Raw genomic sequence first — 23073 nt, forward strand, 5'->3', positions numbered from 1 at the left:
AGTGCCTGGGAATCTTTATTGTTAAAGTTAAATATTCACCGTCGTTAGTGTCTAAAAAAAAAAACAGATAGCCAGAAAAATATGTTATCTTTTTAAAATTGTGTTACTAGTCTCCACAAATTAAGTTTTGCGGTTTAAACATTTCTCATTGGTGCTTGCATTAGTGCCATGAGTTAACAAGTAATTTCCTTTCCGTGCACACGGCCAGTTTATCCACGCGCGCTCAGGAAAAACATTAAAAGCCTCGAAACAAGGAGTTTCTCGATTTTCTGTTACTATAGTAATGGTACTGCACACGAAACCATCGCGCTCGTAGGAAAGTCAGACCGCAATGATTGGCATTGTTTGGCTGTTTGCATGACAAAAACAGAAGAAGATTCGACGTATGGCACTGGATCAAAGTTGTACAGTATGTGGAAATGATTATTTAATGAAGTAGCATTAGAAACGTAACTTTATTTTTCGACTGATGACGGATATTTTTGTGACATATTGACTTCAGCAATTTATAAAGCTGAAAAACAGGAGATTTTTTAAATTATGACAATAAACATTGTTTATACTAACATAAAAGATAACAGGGATTTCACTAAACAAGATTAGCATTATGAGGGCTTCTAAAGAATAATTTCTTTGTTACAGGTGAACTTACCGCATTAGAAATTGGTGACCGAGTGGTTGTGAAGTTAGATAAGGATGTTCTCCAACCGCTCCAAAAAAACCATGGAGGCTGGGTGTCGGGAATGGAAAAGGTATGATTGCTCTTATATACAAACATAATATATCACGTGCTATTTCATTTGAAAAAGGAGATTAATGCCGGTTGCACACGATCGAGGCGTCACTTTCGATTGCGTAATTCATTGCTCTAGTCATGCCCATGAAGGCAATGAATTCACTAGCCAGTAATGTAACGCAGTATTTGAACTGGCCATTTCGCAATCAGTTTTCACGAAATTCCGTCCGAGATCAGGCAAGTCCCTTACGCAGTCCTGCATCGGCCTATGGCGCCTCGGTGCAAATGACAAAAGGAAAGAAGTTTACAATGCTCCTTTAATTATTACTATGGCTTCTATCGTTAGATCCTCTTGCTTTAATTATCCAGTTCTCTCTTCCCTCTTGTACTTATATTATACCCTGTTTCGTTCATCCTGGCCCGCCACTCCTTCTTCTTTCTTTTTTACCTTTGTGCTGCTTTGAAATTCTAATGTCATCGTGCAGTTTGATTGCACCAGTGCAATCATTCATTCTTTCTCAGATTGTAGTTTTTCTAAACGATGATTATCAGGGATCTTTAAAAAAAATGTTCCCTGATATTTTCGTCATTATATTCATGATTGCTTTGTTTTGTAAAGTTTTTAAATTAAATAGAAAAAAAGTAATTAAGTAGAATAATTCTTTAGGAATTTTTACTCCTTCGTGGAAGTGTCGAGTCTGTAGGTCGTATCAGTTAACGTAATACATTTGTTTATGACCATAACCATGGTAAATAAAAATATATTGATGACAACTGAAAACCAACATTTGACTTTAATTAGAACAAGGATATCGTGGATTCAGAGCCATAATTGGGTGTTGACTATTATGTTGAAGTAAATGCCTTTCTGGCTACAATTAAACAAATAATGTTCTTTATACAATTGATTTTCTTTGACACCGTACCTTTATCACGCGAGTCTACACTTACAAATCAGGCCATTATGTGCTCTCGCTCTCCCTCTCATTCTCTCCTTGTTTTCCTAGTTCATAGGAAAAGTTGGCCGGATGGCGAGTCTCACGGGAAACGGTGACGTCAGGATCAAGTACCCAGATGGAAAAACACTGATTTTTAACCCTGTTGCGGTCACTAAGGTATTAACACATGTGTTCTTTAGCCCTGGTACCTGAAAACCTGAAAATAGTTCATTCCCGTTAATAGGAAATATTTGATTGCGTTATTATACATACAATACTACTACTAGAAGTAGTAATAGTAGTAGTAGTAGTAATAATAGTAGTAGTACTAGTAGCAGTAGTAGACTGCAATCTAGGAGTGATGGAGAAATTCACCTGTCTTGGCTCCACCATCACTCAAAACCTGTCCCTCGATGGCGAACTTAATGTACGCCTTGGTAAGGCAACTGGAGTGATGGCTAACTCTCAAAAAAGGCGTGTGAGAACATTATGCTGACCATAAACACAGAGATGAAAATATCCCAGGCCTGTATGTTCAGTACTGTTTGGCAGTCCGTCATGGACATGTACGCTGCCTTTGACGAGAGCTGTGCATCAAATGGCAGGACCATGTCCCAAACAAAGATGTCTTCTAGCAAGCAGGTATTCCAAGTTTGTTTCCATCCTTGCCTTAGATGGCTCGGACATGTTAGCCGTATGAAGATGGCTCAATCCCCCCAAATATTCTCAATGGGGTGCTAGCTAGAGACACCAGGCATGTTGGGTGATCATTCTTATGGTTCAAGTATACCAGCAAAAGCGATATCTGGAATGCCCTGACAGAAATCGGAAAAAATGATGACATGTACTTATCAAAGGGCAAATACATTCCAAAAATAACTTACTTTCAAAAGAAGCAGGAAAATCAGACAAACCAATCAACAAAAGTTTGAGCGAAATCTGATAACTAATAAGAAAGTTATGAATTTTTCATGACATGAACAACTTTAAAATTCACAAGACAAATTGGCAACTCATGAGTTTGTGATGTCATTGTCTCACTATCCACTAATTGTTTTCTTATAATGATAATATAAAGTTCCTATTTTCCCTCTAAGAATCTTTTTTCTTCACACCAGCATCCAAGTTAGATTGATAGTAATATGTTTTTGTGCGGATGCACTAATATAGATATTGATTTTTTTCAGTTAAATCATGAATAAATGTGAATTTTGATAAACTATATCTAAAATCAATAATTATGAGTTCAATTCAAATAGTATCAATTCTTCAATACGGGCTGGCATACCACCAGCTCAGTTCAGACGAGATGCGCGATACACTAAGCTTGCCCAAAAGCATGACAGAGATAAGTGCCTTGTTCCTGCGCCATCTGCATTTGAAGGACAGCGTCTCACTAGGGGACACTTTGTAACACAGGCTGCTGAGCCGCTGCTTGAGTTGACACCCTCCACCTTACCCACTTGGATACCAACTTGAAGGAGTTCATCCCAAAGTCCTGTGCAAAACCAACTGGCAGCGACCTATCAAGAAAAGCCTGGTCAACCTCAACCGCATCAGTACTGGAGTTGGCCGTTCACAATATTTCCTGCATAAAATTGGAGCTGAATCATCACCAAACTGTGCCTGTGGAGATATCCAAACTATGGATCATGTCATCGATAATTGTCCTATCTACAAATCCCCTCATGGTGCTTCTGAATTTCGAAAGCTCGATGATGAGTCAATCAGTTTGCTAAATAAGGATCTCCCTATCTAGATGATGTACTCCCTGATATTCTTTGTACGAACGAACGAACAAAAGTTCATAAAAGATTTTGTGAAATGTCATGCACGCAATATGATGCAATAGCCTGGGCAAAGGCATGGGGAAATCAAGTTCTTGGGGATAAAAAGGGAAATTAATGGGATTGAAATATATAAAGCAATTGATAAATACCGAGGACATGACGTCACAAATTGAATTGGCAATTGGTGTAGGGATTTCCATTTTTCCATGGTTTTACGCACTTTTTCAAAAATTTCTTATTGGTTATCCGATTTTGCTCAAACCTTTTTTCTGCTTCTATTGTAAGTAAGTTATTTTTGGAGTGGACTTGCCTTTTAAAGATGGGTGTACAAAGGAACGAGAGGAAGAGAGTGGAAAAATGGAAGGAAGAAAAAGGCAGACATGAAATGCTTAGGTCAGCACCATCACGGCAATCAAAACTTTTTTGCACCAACTGCCAGAAAGTGTGTCTTTCAAAAATAAGACTAAACCGTGCGTATCAAAAAAAAGTATACCCAACTTTGTTACTCCTAATTAGAAAATGATAATGTCAATAAGTAAGCAATTGTTTTCATACTAAAAGAACACGCGCGTTTAATAAGGCTTTTGACCCACTTTCATTGCCTCATTGGTCACACTTAGTACAAGAGGATTTTGACAATACACACCACATGTACTTTTGTTTAAAGACTACTGATCAGTCATCCGTGAAAGAAGAGTTATGAATGCGGTATCATTAGACAGAGTATGAATTAATTTTTACCATGAACTATACTAATAGGGTCACAAAAGTTATAACTTGTTGATTAGAAGCTACACAAGATTTTTCATACATCCACATCAGGAGGTACAAGTAAGCTACATACCAGACAAACTCTGTAGGCGCAAACATAAAAGTAGTAGTAGAAGAAGTAGTAGTAGTAGTATACAGTAGCTTCGTCGTCGTCATCGTAGTAGTAGTAGTATACAGTAGCTTAGTCGCAGCAGTATAGTAGTAGTCGTAGTATACTGTAGCTTAGTCATTGAAGTAGTAGTAGAAGTTGGTATAGTATTATTATTAGTATACACTACCTTAATAATAGTAGTAGCATCAGCAGCAGTAGAAGTATTATTGTCATTTTAATTTAGTTTTAAAAAAAAAATCAATATGTTCTTCTTGAAGCTGCCATCGTTCAACACCGGGGCCAGAGTGCGTGTAATGTCTGACCAGGCTGTCGTGAAAGAGCTGCAGAAAGGACATGGGGGATGGAACAGTAAAATGTCAAAGGTCAGATATTACTGTACAAATAAATAATTGTTCATTATTAAGTAATGAACAATTGTAATGTGCACAGTAAATAAAAAAAAAAAGAACTTCCTTGGTAAATGTCTCTAATTTGTACTCAGGTAGCTTTAAGAAACCACTAAGCTTCAGATGGTTTGCTGTTACTTTAAAACCCTGTGCCTAACATTGGAAGTACTAGTCCTGTAGAAATTGTTCAGACCTGGAAAAGTTGATAAGTACAAGGTTTTTTGTTGATTCATGTTCTAGATGGGTATTGAAGTAAATTCAGCTTGGTTGCCAGCTTGGCAACCTTGAGGAACTTTTTTATAGCCTAATTAGCATAATCATCTAATTACCATATGTGCAATATGTAATAATGTTGCTAATCTCAATCCAGGAAGCCTGAAAACATGGATATTACGACTTTTTAAGAGTTCTCTGTGACAAGGAATTCATTTATGACACCAATTTTTATTTCTAAGTAATACAATAGTCTTAAATAGCATAATTAGCATATGTACAAGATATGGACTTCATTGTCATTGTTTATCTATAAAGCCTAAAAATGGTACAATGTAACATTGTAAATCACTTTTAAAAGATTAATCATTATTCATGAGGAGATATTCCATGTATATGTATTATAATTAGCATAATTAGCATATAATATGCAGTATGTAATAATGTTGTTAATCTTAATCCAGGAAGCCTGGAAACATAGACAGTGTGATTTGTCAAGGATTTTCCATGACAAGGAATTCATTTATGACACCAATATTTAATTTGGAGTAATGCAATTGTCTTAAATAGCATGATGAGCTAATTAGCATTATGTACGATATACATGTATGGATTTTATTGTCATTGTTTATCTATAAAGCCCAAAAATGGTGCAATGCAACATTGTAAATCACTTTTGAAAGACTACACATTAATTCATTAGAAGATATTCCATGTAGATGTCGTATAATTAGCCTAATTAGCATATACACTGTATGTGCCATAATGTTGCTAATCTTAATACAGGAAGACTAAAAACATGGATGATATGACTTTTCCGGGGTTTTCCATGACGAGGGATTCAGTTGTGACACCAGTTTTTATTTTTAAGTAATGCAATTGGCTTAATATGTAATTATTGTACTAATGCCTAATTAGCATATATGTAGAATATCAATTATTTGGGACTCTACTTAGCTTCACAAATTGTATGTCCAATGTGGTGGTTATCTTGGTCTTAAGGCAATGTTGTTGAACCTCTTGAAATGTCTAGGAAATGACGGGGTCACCATACGCATTGATGGTTGGGCTTCAATCATTGGATTTAGAGAGACTGTCGAAAAAACACTGAAGATGGTTAAAGCAGATGATAATGATGAAATTGATGTTGTGGTGAGACAGGTACGTACATAGGCCAGGGATGTTGAATACAACAGTGCGAACTATGATCTGTCTATGTTTACCAAAGCCAGAACCATTGAGAGGACAAGCCCGACGTTGCTCAAGCTGGTGGCAGAATTCCCGGAAAAGTCATATTATCCATGTTTTCAGACTTCCTGGATTGAGAGTTATTTAGCAACATTATTACATATTGCGCATATTTGCTAATTGGGCTAATTATACTACATCTATACATGAAATATCTTCTCATGAATTAATAATTAGTGTTTCAAAAGTGATTAACAATGTTGCATTGCACCATTTTTAGGCTTTATAGATAAACAATGACAATGGAGTCCGTGTACATAATATGCTCATTATGATATTTAAGACTATTTACATAAAAATAAAAATTGGTGTCATAAATGAATTCCTTGTCATCATACAGAACTCTTGAAAATCCGTATTATCCATGTTTTCAGGCTTCCTGGATTGAGATTAGCAACATTATTACATATTGCACACATGCTAATTAGATGATTATGCTAATTATGGCTATTAAAAAAGTTGCCGAAGGTTGCCAAGCTGGCAACCAAGCTGAAATTACTTCAATACCCATCTAGAACACGAATCAACAAAAAAACCTTGTACTTATCAACTTTTCCAGGACATGTACATGGTCTATGGTACCGTCTACTGGACTATACCTATTTCATACTGAACAAGAGCTAGAGATATAAAGATGAAGTCCTGAAAAATCCTTTATGTCTTTGATTACGTAATCATATGTAAATCAAGTATGTGCATTACTATGTAGTTTCCGGAAGCATTCTTTTTTAAAATGACGTTTATCATATTGATCTTTATCTTGTATGGAATACATAATTATAGGTAAATTACTATTTATAATCCGGTTTTTAGCACATCCGACCATTCTGAGTCACTTAAATTTAATACATATGGGGGTTTTCCTTTATTTATAAGCGACATTGTTTTATTATCTCATCATTTTTTTTTTAAAGAAACATTGCACTGGTGTTTTCGAATTTTGCATATGTTCATCATATTTTGGGAATAAATTCTTTGACTTGGTACTCGTATGCTGCCTATGAATTTTTATTTTTTTAAATAGAACTGATAAAAGCAAGCACAATTAAATTTTAATTGACTCGTATCCAGGCTCTTGGTGAGGAAGGGCGTGTCCTTAACATCGATGCAGATGGTGATGTCAAGGTCAATGTGGGTGGAGCATTCTGGACCTTTAACCCGGAAGCACTAAGCCTGGTAGAACAGGGGACGGGGTCAGAGGGCATCTTTGAGCAGGACATCAGAGCAGGTACTAACAGTAAAGTAAAATGTAATTTAGTGGTAATACAAGTTATTTTTGCTCTAAACGTATATGTTTACCTTCATGTATCACTTTATTATAAAGTAATATTTCCTGCCTAGATCAATTTGTAGCAAATTATGTGTTTATTTTGTTTTATTTTAACTCCAGCTTAAAAAATTGTTTGTAAATGTGTTTTATAATTCACATATATTTTAGAATGTCCATTAAAATCAAAATACTTATGGGCGTAGCATTCCTAAAAAGATGATGATTATAAGTTTTCACCATCCATTTCAGTAGGCCTGTTCGTTGTCTTTATCTCCTCAAGAGTATTTATCTGAATTTATATGTTATATGTTACATTTGATATAGAAAATGGCGTACTACAAATAATAAAAAATGGATAAGTAGGGATGAAATTGGCAGGATAGAGATGAAAAGAGCCTTTTGTCTGGTATTCAACCTACAGGTATGTCATGTATGCTGAATCAGAAATAGTTTTTGTTGAACATAATATCAAAAACCTTTAAAAAAAAAAATCAATTTACGGGCAATTTCATTAGCCCGGTTAATTGCCTAGATAAAAATCATGTTCGAATTAGTGTGTCATTTTGACGTTCGGAACAACTCAATGGGTGACGTACACAAAACTTATCTTTAGGCTGTCTTCTTGAAGGTCTATGCTATGCTGTCGTTGATACTTCGTAGGTAGGTCTATAGCATGTTGCAGGTTTAGAAATAGAGCAAAGTTCGAGAGTCAAAATAGGGCATCATCTAATGACCGATGAAATTTCTGTTGTAATTGTCTTGCAGAAGTGATGGCGCATTTGCTGACGCGGCTGCTCGATCCGCTTGGGCTCCTTGACTCAGATGATATTCGAGAGATAGTAACTGCTGCTGCAACCGAAGGAGCAGCTAAGGATGAAGAAGTAACAGCTCAGAGTGCCAATGAGTTCTTCAAGGCTGTTATGGAAGGCGATGTGAAACATGTCGCTGAAGCCCTCAAAAAGAACAAAGGATTTGTAAATAATTTTATATTTTGTATCGTAAAAAGTACTTCATGGTATATGATTTATCATTCGCAATGTGCAACGTCATATCAAAGTATACATTGAATTTACATCGAAAGGCAGATTATTTCTTACTGATTATCATTGTTGTAGGACTACCGTACATGGATAGTTTGGTTCTTCTACAGATCCCCCCTAAATCACCCCTTTCCTTCTCTTTATTTCTATCCACTGTCATATGTTTGATTCCACTCTTTGCATAGGTAAATGTGGATGTCAAGGAAAACACACCCCTTCATCTAGCTGCTTATCAAGGTCATCTTCAGATAGTCGAGTTACTTATCAAGAATGGAGCCAAACTCAATGTCAGAGATGACGAGGGTGACACTGCCCTAGCAAATGCTGTCCTTCAGTGAGTTCACCAGTCAATTTTGTATCATCATCATCTTCCCTGTCACAGCACTAATGTCCTTCGACAAAACACTAATATATGTTTGCCACTCTTCATCCAGGTGAAATAAACAGTTAGCCGGTAGGAAAAGATTCATGTAATGCTTGAGCGCCATATCATTGTTGGTCGGGTAGAGACGAAGTAATGATACATGTATGAATAAATCAAATCTAATCAAATGAAATCATACTAAACAAATATGATTGCAGCAGACAGAACGGTATTAATGCCAATACGTCTACGCCGGGCAAATGATACAGCAACATATTGTTATTACCATTCAAATAGGTCATCATTTAAATTAATAATCACTACTTGAAGAAGATGAAATCTATATAATATTTCATATTATTTCTCTTTAACGATCCATGTGATGTCCTGTGTGCTAGGTAAATTTTTTATTTATTTATTTATTTATTTATTTCTGATCTTTTGACAGGGTAGCCCATTCACCAGCAAGTAGTGGTCTTCCATGGGGCCCTGAATGAACATATTTACATCGTTTATAACATTTATACAGAACAGTTACAAAAATAATACTCGTTTGCAAAATTAACATATATCATTAACCTAGTAAGCAGTAATGTCAATAGGAAAATATTAATTAAGTCGCAATTATGTGAATAAGACATGTAAATATTACAGAACATGCACGTAGTGTATGTACGGCTGAGCCATTCACAAATTACAACTTTGTTTAAACAATCTCTTAAATGAATTGACAGAGGAAGCCGTTCTCAACGAATTATCTAGCTTATTCCATTCAAATATGGAAGAAACAATTGGGCTACACTTATAACAATCAGTGTGAAATCTAGGCACACGTAAACATCCACTGTCTATTTGCCTTGTATGATGCTCATGTACATCATTAGGATTGATTAAGCCTACCTGAAGGTAAGAGGGTGCTAAGTTATGAACGCATTTATATATCATCATAACGCGACTTAACTCAAACCGCTTGTCTAGTGTCATCCATTTAAGACTTGTGAACAAATCAGCCGACGGTGTGTCATATGTCTTGTTCAATATTATTCTTGCGGCCCTCTTTTGAATTTTTTGCAGCTTAGTTGTATGAGAATGAAATCGGTTCGACCATACAACAGAGCAGTAATCTAATCGTGGCAACACTAGACTGTTATAAAGTAACTTTAAGGATTTTTGAGGCAAAAAACTCTTTGCTCTCTTTATCATGCTAATGTTTTTCTGGGTAAGTTTACTTACGTTTTCGATTTGTTTAGACCATTTCAATTCTTCATCTATCAAAAGTCCTAGGCATTTGGTGAATTGAACTCTTTTGATCAAATTGCCGTTTAATGAAATGGTGAAAGATTCAATTTTCTTGAGATTAGCAGGAGAGCCTATTAACATGACACAAGTTTTTTCAGTGTTAAGAACAAGACGATTTTCCTTAATCCAAGCCATGACTCTGTTTAACGCAACAGTTAATTTTTCTTCCACCACAGTTGCATCATTTGCACTGACGGTAAGTGTCGTATCGTCAGCATACATATCTATGATACCTTCAGGAGTACATTCAGGTAGACTATTAACATATATTGAAAATAAAAGGGGACCAAGAATTGAACCTTGTGGCACACCTAATTTGATGGTTGATGGATGCGACTTGGCTCCTTTGAATTGGGTCACTTGTTGTCGATCCCCTAAATATGATTTGAACCAATAAATAGTCCTACTACTACAACCTATACAAGCTAGTTTATGTAGAAGTAGCTCATGGTCAACAGTATCAAAAGCCTTACGAAGATCTATGAAGGCAACTCCAGAAATTTCTTTGTTATCAATATTCAACGACCATTGATTTACAAGTTTTGCAAGGGCAGTAGCTGTTGAATGTTTAGGTCTAAAACCAGACTGATTAGGGTGTAATAATTTATTCACGTCCAAGAATTCACTGAGTTGTTGGTGGACGGCCCTTTCTATAATTTTACTCACGATAGGTAATATCGAAATGGGACGGTAATTATTCAAAGAAGAAATATCTCCAGATTTGAATATTGGTACTACCCGAGCCTTTTTCCATTCACGTGGAACAACTCCTGTAGACAGGGATTTGTTAATGATATCACAAAGAGACTCTGCGATAACATTCTTCGTCATCTTTAAAAGTTTACAGCTGATGTGATCTTCACCAGTTGCTTTATCTATACTCAGATTATCAATCTGTTTCAATACAAAATCCTCAGTAATCAAATTCAAATTAAATTGCGAATGAGTTGGACCAATATTATTGTCCTCGTCTACTCTCAGTTGAGACTTATTCCTTCGCAGGTCCTTTGTAATCTTAGTAGCATTAGAAATGAAAAAGTCATTAAAAGCTTCAGCAATATTTGCATTGTCTGACACATTAGCACCATCAACATTTATGCTATTGGGAGATATAGGTAATGACTTAGGCACAAGGTTTCTCAAACATCTCCACATTTGCTTACTATTGTTATGATTTTGCGAGATCTGGTCTGCATTATATTCTCTTTTTCTTTTCCTCATGAGATGAATAACTGTATTCTTTAGATATTTGTAGGTGTCCCAAAGATCATCACTTTTGTTAGCTTTAGCAGCTTTGAGAACTTTATCACGTTCCGTCATAAGCTTAACAATCTCGTCAGATATCCATGGACATGCCTTTTTTCTTATCCGCTTTTTACATACTGGTATGTGCTTGTTGATTATATTATTGAATAGAGTCAACCACATATCCCACGCAACATCAACATTATCTATATCTTTTATGACCTGCCAAGGAGTACTTCTCAATTCACTGTAAAATTTCTCCTCGTCAAGATTTTTAAACGAGCGAAATTCTGCGTATTCGGATTTGTTATGGATCTTTGCACTAAAATCGCGAACCGTATACACCAAATAATGATCACTTATGCTAGTTTCAAATATTCCCCATTCATTGTAAAGTTCCTTGTCTGATACAAATATCAAATCAATTAAAGTAGAAGAGGTATTTGTAACTCTTGTGGCAGTATCAATTAGCTGACTTAACCCGTACATATTTGTATAAAACATTAACTTTTCAGCATTCAGATCAAGTTGGTGTGGCATACAATCACAATTGAAATCACCTAAAATAATACAGCTCATATCTTCCGAGAGAGCAGAGTCCAAATTTCCGTCTAATTCTTCAAAGAAATCAACGTGAGAATTTGGAGGTCTGTAAAACTCTCCAACCAGGATGGGAGACTTATTTGGATAATGCAATTCAAACCAAAGGCATTCTAAAGTAGAAGAAATCAAATCATCCCTTCTTTTATAATTGAACCTCTTGGATATATATACAGCCACACCACCACCATGTCTCGTACGGTCTCTACGTAATAAAATATAATCATCTATATACAATTCAGAATCATCAATCATGGAGTCGCAAAATGTTTCATTTAAACCAATAACATCAAATGATGCATTTCTCAGAAGTAATCTAAGTTCGTCAATCTTAGCAACTAAGCTATGAATATTCAAATGGGCAAATTTTAAGCCCCTGTTTCTAAACGGAGGAACTGAACCACCTTCCAACTGTTTAATGTTACTCTTATTCAGTTCATGAGATTGATCCTGAAGATTATGATGTAGTATGCCAGTACCAGAGACAGAGTTTAACTGCATGTTGCCATGACGAGACGTAGATGCTCGTTCCACCCCTGTTGAGCTTTTGTCAGTGGAAACATTGGAAGAGCAGGTGCAGACTTTAGCCTCCCTCTCGGAGCAATCATCTCGAAATCCTGCGTTGAAGATCCAACAACTTCAGCGTAGGACGTTTGCTGAGTAGGTGTAGGTGGCCCTCGAGGTCGCTCAATAAAGTGGCGTAGATTAGAGGCAAGAACAGCTTGTCCTGCCTTATTGATGTGGACCCCATCTCTGCCAAGGTGCCTGTCACCAATGTTGTCGTTGTCAACGAAACCCCATCTCCTTTCACGGGCAGCTCTTCTCAATCGCCCATTAACCCCATCGACACTGCGCCTCTGGTGAACCGATTCCCATCTGCGGTGTATAACACCAGACAAGCATACATCACAGCCTTTCGCTGCAATCACGTCTGCTAATGCTATGATGTCATTGGCGGTTGATGTACTACCATTACCTTTCGACAAGTCATTTGACCCGACATGTAGAATGACGTCTCCTTTCGCCTTTACACCCTCAGTAGCCTTCTTAGAGGAGATATCAGCCACCGTTGCCCCTGGGTTCGGATGGCAGACTACTCTATGTTTTCGGCTCAGGAGTCGGCCCTCGATGTGCTTGATCATCGAGTCGCCTTCGATGACAACATCTGGTAGCTCAGACAAGCGGCGTTGGCGATGCCCTTGTCGGAACTCTTTGGTTTGGTCGCTCGTCGACATCGAAGTCGAAGGCTTTGCGTCAGTGCCTTCGAAAACAGCAGCAGGTACCTCCAACAGGCGGCGCTGGCGGTGCCCATCTCGGTACTGTTTCATCTGGTCGCTCCACGACATCGGAGTAGGAGGCTCGACGTCTGTGCCTTCAAGGACAGATTCATGTAGCTCAGATAAGCGGCGCTGGCGATGCCCATCTCGGTACTCTTTCATCTGGTCACTAGTCGACATCGAAGTAGCAGGCTCAGCGTCAGTGACATGATTATCCGCAAGGACATCGAACTTATTCTTCGTCGGGACGGTATAAACAACTCTTGAGATAGTTCCCACTATCTCATTGAGATCTGTTTTCTCCTTTACCAGATCAGCACTATCGAACTTAGCTTCAAGATGGATAAGCCTGTCGGCTAGTTCATTAACTGACGACAAAACTAGATTGAATAGGTCATAGAGATCAGCTTGCTCAGTATTCGTCTCCTGATTTCTTTTGTCATTACTCGCTTGATGGATATTGTCATTGATTGCACTTTGCAGCCTATTAACCAAAGTTTCTTTTACACCATTTTTATTTAGACCACGTTTCTGCAGTTCAGCTTTGAGTTCCTTCACACGGAGACTTCTTACGTTAACGATGGTCATTGTGACGTCATTTAAAATAATTGTTCACCTGTTTGCTGAAAAGTACCGCGTTAACATCAGTGCGTAATATACTGAGATAACTCACTAGCGCACACTTGCGTTGTATCTTTGCGCTCACTTGCGCTGTATCCAAGATGAATTCTGCGTAAAGTGTTTATATTGCGCTTAATGTTCAAAAATCAAGAAAATAAATATTTAAAAAATTGACCAAAATAACAGTATAAAATGGCCAAAATCTTTAAAAGTCTAAAAATTTGTGAAAAATGAATTACACAAATCTCACCACTGTCCTTTCGTCGTCAGTTTGGTATAAAAAGTTTCCTTGAGTCCATTATTTGGCTGCAGAAAAGTGCATTTTTCAGGAGCTCGCGAAAAACACGTCCATCTCAAGAGAGATATTATAGAGGCTTCTATGGCCGTATTGGGGAGCCATCTGCTTCATGTTCAGTCTGCCTCTGTCCAAGTTTTTAATGAAAGTGTTAGTCAACACACGGTTTCCTAAATGGATGCACTTACACACGATGAAAGAAAATCCTAAGCGTCATTCGTTCCAAAATTATGGAAAGACAATTTGGGCACCTTTTTTAATGTTGAGTGAGGGCATTAGAATTAATACCATATCAAATTAAAGAATATATTATCGATCATCATACCATTATGTATTTCAGCAATTTGACTTTGTTTTCAAGATATAAGGGCTTAAATACAGGTTTGTCCTTTTACTGAGTCTTACTGTATATTTGAATTTATTTGGTAGAGATAATCAACGAATTGTGAAGTACCTGTTAGACCACGGGGCCGACCCCAACACTAAGGATGTCGAGGGAGGAAGAAGTCCTCTTCATATCGGGGTGTCGAAGAACCATACTCAGTGTGTGAGACTCATCCTTGGAAAAGGTGGAAATCCAAATGCACAAGTAAGATATATTTCATTGTCTCAACTTATGTCGCGATGCTGCACGACAACATAAGGATTTTTGTTAATGCTACAAAACATTTCAACCAAATTGTATTACACTACTGAATCCATATGTGTATTTATCAGTTTTGATTACATTGGAGAAACAAATAAAGATTTATCAAGGTTATAGGTATGTAAAATCACATTGAGAATCCCAAAACAAATTTGTTATGAACAAGAATTAGACAACTCTCTGAATGAAGAAGTCTGATGTAAGTCCACACATTTATATTGAGTTCATGTTATTTCGGAAAGAAACTGCCCAATGAATTTGAGTTGGTTGGATACTAAAGCTCTGTGCTGTATCTATGCATGCTTATAGACGCATACTTGCTGTGAATTTGTGTTATGCAGGACTCTAATTATTTACTTGACATTAGAGTGGTACATTACATTCTGGCATTAGAATTCCAATTGTTGGAAGAAATACGAAACATATATAATTTCAGGACAATGTTGGAGACACCCCTTTGCATGACGCCATCCGGAGAACACAGAAGGAGATAACTGAGCTCCTCATAAATGCTAGAAACATCGTCTTGGAGTTGAAAAATAAAAGAGGATACAATCCGCTACATCACGCTGCCCTGACAGACAATCCCCAGTGAGTTTTATAGATTAAGACTCTAACTATGCTTCACAGTGTAACACAACAAAGATTTAGATTCTACGAATGATATATATGAAGGATATTAAAATTGACATTGTTTGAGCTAATTCATTTAATATCTTCATTTATGTGGATTTTTCTTAACTTTCGAGTAATTACAAATTGCAGAATTTAATAATATTTTCGACATTTCGACATTCGACTAATCTGATCCAAATGCTTCAAGATTTTTGTCAGTGGTACGTTCAAAAGATTGTGTATGTATGTTGGACTACCTTGCGATAGGGTTATAAATATGATTTTCTTTCCCCATATGTTGTACATTACATATATTTTTATATAATGGATCTCGTATCCAGAAACACTAATTTCAGATATACTAAGACTTTTTGTATTGTAATTTAGAACCTTAAATCTGTTTTATTTGTTTGTTTAGTGCTACTCGTCTTTTAATCAAGAAACAACAATCTCTAGTTGACATCCGGAAGAATGATGGCTACGCGGCTCTTCACCTGGCAGTTCTTAATAACCATCGTAATATCTCAGAAATACTTATCACTGAGGTAATTCCCATCCTTTTAAACCTTCACTTTTTTGTAGTTGATGCACTCAAGCAGATTCTTATTTGATTTGCATTTCTCTTTAATATGAGAATCTCAATTGATACACCCATTATCATAAGTTGTGTTGAATGTTTGTGCTCGAAGTGGTGAAATGTGTTATCCGAAAAGCCATAAATTAAAGTAATATGTCTTAGAGCGAAATTCAATTATTTGTGGTAAATTATTATTTTCACACAATTGTGCTGTAGAAAAGGAATAGCCATGGCTTCAAAGATACTGTACAGAGTTTGGAAACAACAAACTGGCCCTGTTGCTTTGTAGCTCTCCCACTGGATCTCTGATTTAAGTACGTCTCGTCTGTTCTTCCGATCGTTGCATCTCTATTTCCCTCATGTATGTATGTGTATATATTTTTTCCATTATTGACCTCTGCCAGTAGTTTTTAATCTTCTCTCTTTCTCTCTCTCTCTCACTCTTCATAGGGGCATTGTGCTATTGACATGTACAACGAGCAGCATCAAACGCCGCTGGTTCTGGCTGTCTCTCAAGGTCATACTGCCATCATCGAAGACCTGATCAAGCACGGAGCTGATATCAACTCATCGGATGGTGATGGGGACAGTTGCCTTCACATCGCGGTGATGAAATATCGACAGGGGCAGGATATTCCTGATACTGATAATCTGAGAACAGTAAATATTCTCAACCTCTTGAATTTTTCATTTTCCATCAAATCATTTTGAATATGATCGCATGGATTAGCAAGAAATTAGCTAAAGGGCCATTTAAAAGACTTTGGTTTTGACTTTATATATCATGTTAGGATTATGTAATATGTAATGTTGTAATATTGTAATGTTTGCGACATGTGGTCCAGGAAATCTGGTATCATGTTCATGTTTGGTGATGTGAAAATATCCTTATAATTTTTACAAATTTACAATGAAGAAATATGGCCTTTTCATTTTTTTAAAATATCATTCGTTTCAATGCATTCAGAGATTACCTCATTGTGGTTTTAATATAATATGGTTGGTTTTTTTAATTCCCTTCTGATTATTCAGTTTGTATGTTAAAAAAATCCAGAAATCTTCAGTTTGTATGCTAAAGAATACATAAATCGTAGAATCTGTTTTAAATATTTTATTCTTTTCTTTTATGGTGTCTTCCAGTTCCGAAAGAAGTATCGTGACAATGGAATTACCAAGCCTCTTACTGCTCTAATGTGTTATCTTGTACAAGAGGGTGCAGACATCAGTCAGACTAATCTCAAGAAACACACACCATTCAACTATCTGAAAGAGGCTGCCGTTCGTAAAGTCCTGGAGCACATCGCTCGCAAGCTGAAGAGGTACAGAAGCAATAAACCAGCTTTAAGTAGGCCACTACTTGCATAGGAGAATAAATTTGTCTGCTTTACGTAATCAGAATGATCAAAGTCATTTACTTTGTGAGACTTTTGCTTCCGAAGTTACGGCAAAGTTTATCAGACGAAAGGTGAAAAAGACTAGTAAGAAAAATGGGAGAATCTTTTGGAATATTCATGGAAGACAACACTCTCAATTGGACAACCCCTCTACGACTATTAAGCTGACTTTATAATTAAACTTCGATATAAACAGAGCAGGCTCTACCCTCCCCATTTTCTCTCAATATGTCTCGTTTTTGTTCTTTCTTCTCTTGGTTCCTCTTGCGTGCCTTCTATTTAAAAAAAAAGTTATTACAAGTAAGATGACAACGGTCAGTGATGTTTGTTATGAGAGTGTACATTTATAAAATCCTAATAAAAATTTGAGGTTGATTTTGCCTTCCGGTTATGTTATATATTGATCGACAAGCAAAACATAAACGACGTTAGAAAAAAAAACTTATTGGAAAACACCACTACTTGCTCTATTTCCCTATTCTTTGTTGCCCATTATTCATAATAGTCTCACAGATTTCCTTAATTTCCCTTTTTGTTAAGATCCAGTCAAGGTTTTGTATGATTTTGTGAAAGTTCCTTTGCTACCATTACCAGAATTCACAATGACTTTTCAATTGGTGTATGTTGTTTCGTTTCAGAGAGGAGCTTGATGACAGCAGCTTAGTTCACGTACAAGCTAATGACGGAGGTCGAGGGAGTAATGCAGACCAACATGATCGTAATGATCCTTCGGAATCACCAAGGGGCTCACTTTCAGGTTCATTGAATGTAGAAATATGGTCTTTATTTTCATCTTTGCTGCTTTATCTCATGAAAATTTGGCCTGGCGTCAATTTAAAAGGAAGCTTCATGTTGATTAATGAAAGAGGAAATTAAATAACAACAAACAGAACAAAATTTAATACGACGCACCTTGTTGCACAATTATAGCAGTGATTTTAAGCCCTTCACACAATATATCATTAAATAATCATTAAATGATCATACAAACACCTTCAATCCTCTCAGAATGAATGCGTTTGTAAAGCCTCTTGATGGAGTAAACCATTAAATAGAGGTGTCTTGTGAATGTCAAGTGGATTGTTACCGTACCATTTTAGTTGAAAGTCACTGTTAACCCAAACTTCGTGTCATCAGTCGTTTCGTTGTTATTTAGTCACGGCATGGTGGCAGCGGTGGGATTACATGCCCTCTGCACGTTACCATGTACCTGTCATAATGAAGGGACTTTCTCTTATACCGAATGGAAATGTGTGCAAAGTCTCTTCAATGGAATTACACAGCTAATTACCCTCGTCGAAATGGAGTGACTTATTCCTTCCTATGTAGTATGGACATTGTGCGTAATGTATCTAAATGATGAAACTACTTGTGTTAGAGTGTGCGAAATGTCCCCCTTAACACTGTACCTTATCCTTTTCATGGAGAAATTACTTGCTCTTATGTACATGTAGTATCGACATGTGTGTAAAATCTCTCATGGAGATCAATGAAGTTATCCCTGTTTTGCAATGGATTGACTTACAATGTACTCATATACATGTATAGCATGGGCATTTGTTTAAAGTCTATCCCATTGCAGATTAGGCAACGTGCCCCCGTCATTATGGAGTAACTTATGTATTGAAAGTCTGTAAAGGAGTCATGTGCACCTTACCCTTGTATAAATGGAGTGACTTACTATTGATATAGAATGGACATGTGTGGACAATCTTTCATAGCGTATATGATCACTCGTAGAGGAAGCTCTTAGTGAAAATTACTTCAATGACTACAATTCCCCTATCTTTATGCGCATGAGAAATTAGCTTGGTCAATTATTAGTTCATTTAAGTACCTTTTTTTCATTCTAAACACTGTTAGATCAAGATTGCGTTTCTGCTACCTGCAAATAAATATTGTTTAACATTTGTTAAAGATAATGTTAAAAGTTCGAAATATTACCACACAATATATTTTGAAGGTGAGCTCAAAAGCATTTAGTTATACTAAAACCAATGGTATTAGTGTATGTAAGCTTTGCTAATTCTGATGCATCTTTTGATTGTATTTTTGTCTTAGATGATTCTTTCTGTGGAGTCCACATCATAAAGGATCCTAAGAATGAGGTGAAGTTGAAAGAAATTATCGGAAGAGGTGGCTTTGGTGAGGTTTGGAAGGGCCAATGGAGAGGTACACCTGTTGCCGTCAAGCTCCTTATCAGGGAGGGTAGTCAAGATTCTGAAGTTGAGCAGGAGGTTGCAGTCCACAAGTACGCTATTCCATCTTCTTTACCAACCTCATATTATATCACTTCCCAATCATGAAACATGAATTCCCTTGATAACACAGATGAAAAGAGAGAGAATTTCATTCCCTTTCCCTCAGACCTCGACCCAAAAGGAAAGATAAATTATAATAACCATGAATCTTGGCAAATAGAGCATGTCATTAGAAATAGACCCATTATTGACATACCTTTTGAAGAGGTGGAAATAGATTATATCACTTTAGTTTGAATAATCTGTACAAACTTAGACTAAGATTTCAACAAACTAAATGATAACAATTTGTAGGGTTTCACTTCAAAAGTAATGCATATTTATAACGTTACCAGCAAATACAATTTTGTTAGTATTTTCATGGCAAATGGAATCGCACATGGAATCGTTCTTTAGTTGTCTTGATGTGAATTGTTTTCCTAAAGAGGTACTGTTAATTTTTAAGTGTTAAGGGGTTGGAAAAAGTGAAAAGGAGAATTTCAAAAGCATTTTGGGGACTCTTATTTTGTCTATGCAGGCGTGCCCTCCATCCAAACATTGTTCAGCTGATGGCGGTTGGCCACCAACGTTCCCCTGGAAATGCTATGATCGTCATGCAGCTCATCGATGGGAGTAATCTCAGTACAGTCATCTTTCAGGTATGAACAAAATATATTAGACCACATTAAAATGATGACCATACCGATGAGTGTTACTGCATGACATTATCAATTCTGTAGTGTCAAACAATCTCTACATAGGCAGATTTATTTAGCAATATGATGTTTTCTTTCAGTCATACAAATACCAATTTTTATGACGGAAATATTATGAATCAATTCTACAAGAACTCATTCCAAGGACATTTACCCATGGACAGCTACCCACCAAACCCTCAGTCAATCGCCCTACTAGGACAATTATCCTGGACAAGCACCTGTTAATTACCCCCCTACTTGTCTGAGGAACAAGATTAGTGGGAGCCGACTGGATACGTGTCTGAAGAGGAAAGATGAAGATGAACTGATTAGATGGGCAGCGAGAGAAAGGAAAAAGACAAGAAGAACCAGGAAGTGGTGGAAAGATTGTATTAAGGAAGCTTGAAAGAAAATTGACTAGGACATGGCTACAGACAGGACGAGATGGATAGCGCCAATAAGGAGACCTACCCCCCCCCCATAGAGGGGATCACAGGATGATGATATTAATGATGATTGACGATGTATGAGGGTAATATGGAAAATTTTCCGTAGAGGTAGTTGACTAGGGATAGAGTAATTCAGAGGTATTATTGTCTTATGGGTACTTGCCCTTAAATGATTTTCTCTGGAAAGTTATCCCTTTGCACATTTATATAATTCTATAATCTTTAATTACCCTCCAACCCTTCTATGAAATCTTGTTGCAGGATGGTAATCCTTATGAATTCATGCAGAAGGTACAATTATCTAGGGATCTTCTGTCAGCTGTCACCTTTCTCCACCACTGTAAGATACTCCATCTCGACATCAAACCACAGAATATAATCGTAAGTTTCATATTTTCATCACCTCTCTATCTCTAGGTCACATTGTCTTCCTCACTTCCTTAGACCCTTGCCTCCATTTCTCTCTCTCTCTCCCTCTCTCTCTTAATGTAAGCCTCTATCATTTTATCTCTCTCCGTCTAGTCTCCCTTACTCTGTCTTTTATCCCATGATACATCCCGTCTGGGCAAGAACGTAAATTGTTGAGAGCCAGGAGGGCATTATTATCACCCATTTCATTTTAATATGTTACCATTTTTATTCTAAAACGTTATGTCAAATTTTGTTTGATTCATGGAGGATGTGAATAAAAATATATTTGAAAGCTGGCATTTTTTAGACACAAATTGTAAATACCAACATCATAAAAAGTTGTTTCGGTGATGGATACAACATTGCGGCATATTCATCTATGTGAATATTCTTTTTACAAGCATCACCAAATTGATCTGTTTGTCCCCCGTCCTGTACGCTCAGGTTGAATCAAAGACGAAGAAGCCATATTTGTGTGACCTTGGTCTTGCGCACATCAAGACGAGGTCAACTATGTCACTTGCAACCAACGTGCCTGCCAGAGGTACATTCATGTACATGCCACCTGAATGCTGCATATCTGTAGATGGTAACATGTCCGCCACATCGGCATTCGATGTCTGGGCCTTAGCCTGTACGTTCCTTGAGTTTTTCTCGGGAAAACACATCTGGCCCAGGACCATCACTCAAATGGCTCTACTCCGTAAGTTCATGGGCGCTGATGTCGTGCCAGCCAGTGTGGAGAAACTCAAACCAAACATTAAGAAGATCGTGAAGCCATGCTTTCAGAAAGAGCCATCTAAACGTCCGTCAGCGGAATCGATGATGCAGCAGTTCAGTGGGCTGATGTGAACAACTTTTACCCGTAAGGCTCGTTCAGATATGTCCCTTTTAAACTGCCGTGGTATTCACTTGTAAATGAGTGACAACTGCGCCATCAATTTACCTGTGCGTTCTTACTGAACTATGTGTAATAAGATACAGAAATGTGAAGCATATCATTGCACTTTACGTTTCCATAAAGAAGAAATACAGCAGTTTTGCGGAGTCATAACCGATCGAGGCTTATATTATTTCGTCAATTTACTACCATACATAGAATGCATACTTGATCACTTTAGTTGCATTGTGAAATTAATAATTCTCCACAATATATATATATTTTTGTTATCATAAACAAGAATTATATCGGCCACGCAATTGATAGTACTCCCTTTTTCCAGAGTTGTGAGAATTAACCATTAGAATTTCATTTGATTCTAGTCAACAAAGTACTACCTATTACCAACCGAGACTTCTGTGGATAATTTTTCTGCATACGTGAAATATTAATCAAGTACTACCAGTAAAGATCGCTCCATTGTGTTAGTATTTCTCACAGCTTTTCACCACGGGTTTTGAAATAGATTCGAAATAAACTTAAACAAAGGTAATGGACAGATGAGCGGGTGCCTCCTATTTCACAATTCGTGATGGACGCTGTGCCATGAGATTTGTATTGTCAAGAGTGATTCGATAGCTTTGCCTTTAGCCATTAAAGTTTCTGTATGGTTTTTATTATAGAATTTTAAGTATTTTTATACCTACTCGGTAAACAACTCATAGCTTTCATTCCTTCCTTTTGATGTCATCAATTCAACATTATACACAAAATATCACCACGTTTCAAACTTAAAAACAGAGACAGTAATTTGACAATCATTATAAAAAGCAGCATTATTAATTGTCCTCGATCAATAGGTGCATTGGCGTTAGAGTTGTATGATATCATGTCTGAAAATATGAACTCTTGTGATTGGTCCGAGATTAGTTTTTTTTTTTAGGCACTGAACTAGACC

General features: G+C 36.9%; 2 protein-coding genes across 2 annotated transcripts; both read left to right on the forward strand.

The window, feature by feature from the left end:
- The first annotated feature begins 648 nt into the window (after positions 1-648).
- On the forward strand, positions 649-8235 carry LOC115924738 (E3 ubiquitin-protein ligase MIB2-like). Its single transcript, XM_030987521.1, has 5 exons — positions 649-752; positions 1744-1851; positions 4605-4709; positions 7266-7418; positions 8230-8235. Exons 1-5 carry the CDS (start codon positions 744-746, stop codon positions 8233-8235), a joined length of 381 nt encoding a protein of 126 aa, XP_030843381.1. The 5' UTR covers positions 649-743.
- On the forward strand, positions 8232-22302 carry LOC579155 (E3 ubiquitin-protein ligase mind-bomb). Its single transcript, XM_030987263.1, has 12 exons — positions 8232-8438; positions 8690-8838; positions 14635-14794; positions 15288-15442; positions 15885-16011; positions 16494-16703; positions 17184-17362; positions 18076-18194; positions 19499-19688; positions 20216-20336; positions 21086-21205; positions 21680-22302. Exons 1-12 carry the CDS (start codon positions 8235-8237, stop codon positions 22085-22087), a joined length of 2142 nt encoding a protein of 713 aa, XP_030843123.1. The 5' UTR covers positions 8232-8234; the 3' UTR covers positions 22088-22302.
- The last annotated feature ends 771 nt before the right edge of the window (positions 22303-23073 follow it).

The sequence above is a fragment of the Strongylocentrotus purpuratus genome, unplaced genomic scaffold (assembly GCF_000002235.5).
Source record: "Strongylocentrotus purpuratus isolate Spur 01 unplaced genomic scaffold, Spur_5.0 spur5_scaffold_16, whole genome shotgun sequence".
In the NCBI taxonomy this organism is placed as follows: domain Eukaryota; kingdom Metazoa; phylum Echinodermata; class Echinoidea; order Camarodonta; family Strongylocentrotidae; genus Strongylocentrotus; species Strongylocentrotus purpuratus.

Excerpts from the sequence above, each read along its gene's own strand:
- LOC115924738 (XM_030987521.1), top strand. Across the intron at positions 1,852-4,604 it reads ACCCTGTTGCGGTCACTAAG|CTGCCATCGTTCAACACCGG; the intron begins GTATTAACACAT and ends TTCTTCTTGAAG. Across the intron at positions 4,710-7,265 it reads GGAACAGTAAAATGTCAAAG|GCTCTTGGTGAGGAAGGGCG; the intron begins GTCAGATATTAC and ends ACTCGTATCCAG.
- LOC579155 (XM_030987263.1), top strand. The coding sequence starts at position 8,235 with ATGGCGCATTTGCTGACGCGGCTGCTCGATCCGCTTGGGCTCCTTGAC. Across the intron at positions 16,012-16,493 it reads CAGAAATACTTATCACTGAG|GGGCATTGTGCTATTGACAT; the intron begins GTAATTCCCATC and ends CACTCTTCATAG. Across the intron at positions 20,337-21,085 it reads TCAGTACAGTCATCTTTCAG|GATGGTAATCCTTATGAATT; the intron begins GTATGAACAAAA and ends ATCTTGTTGCAG.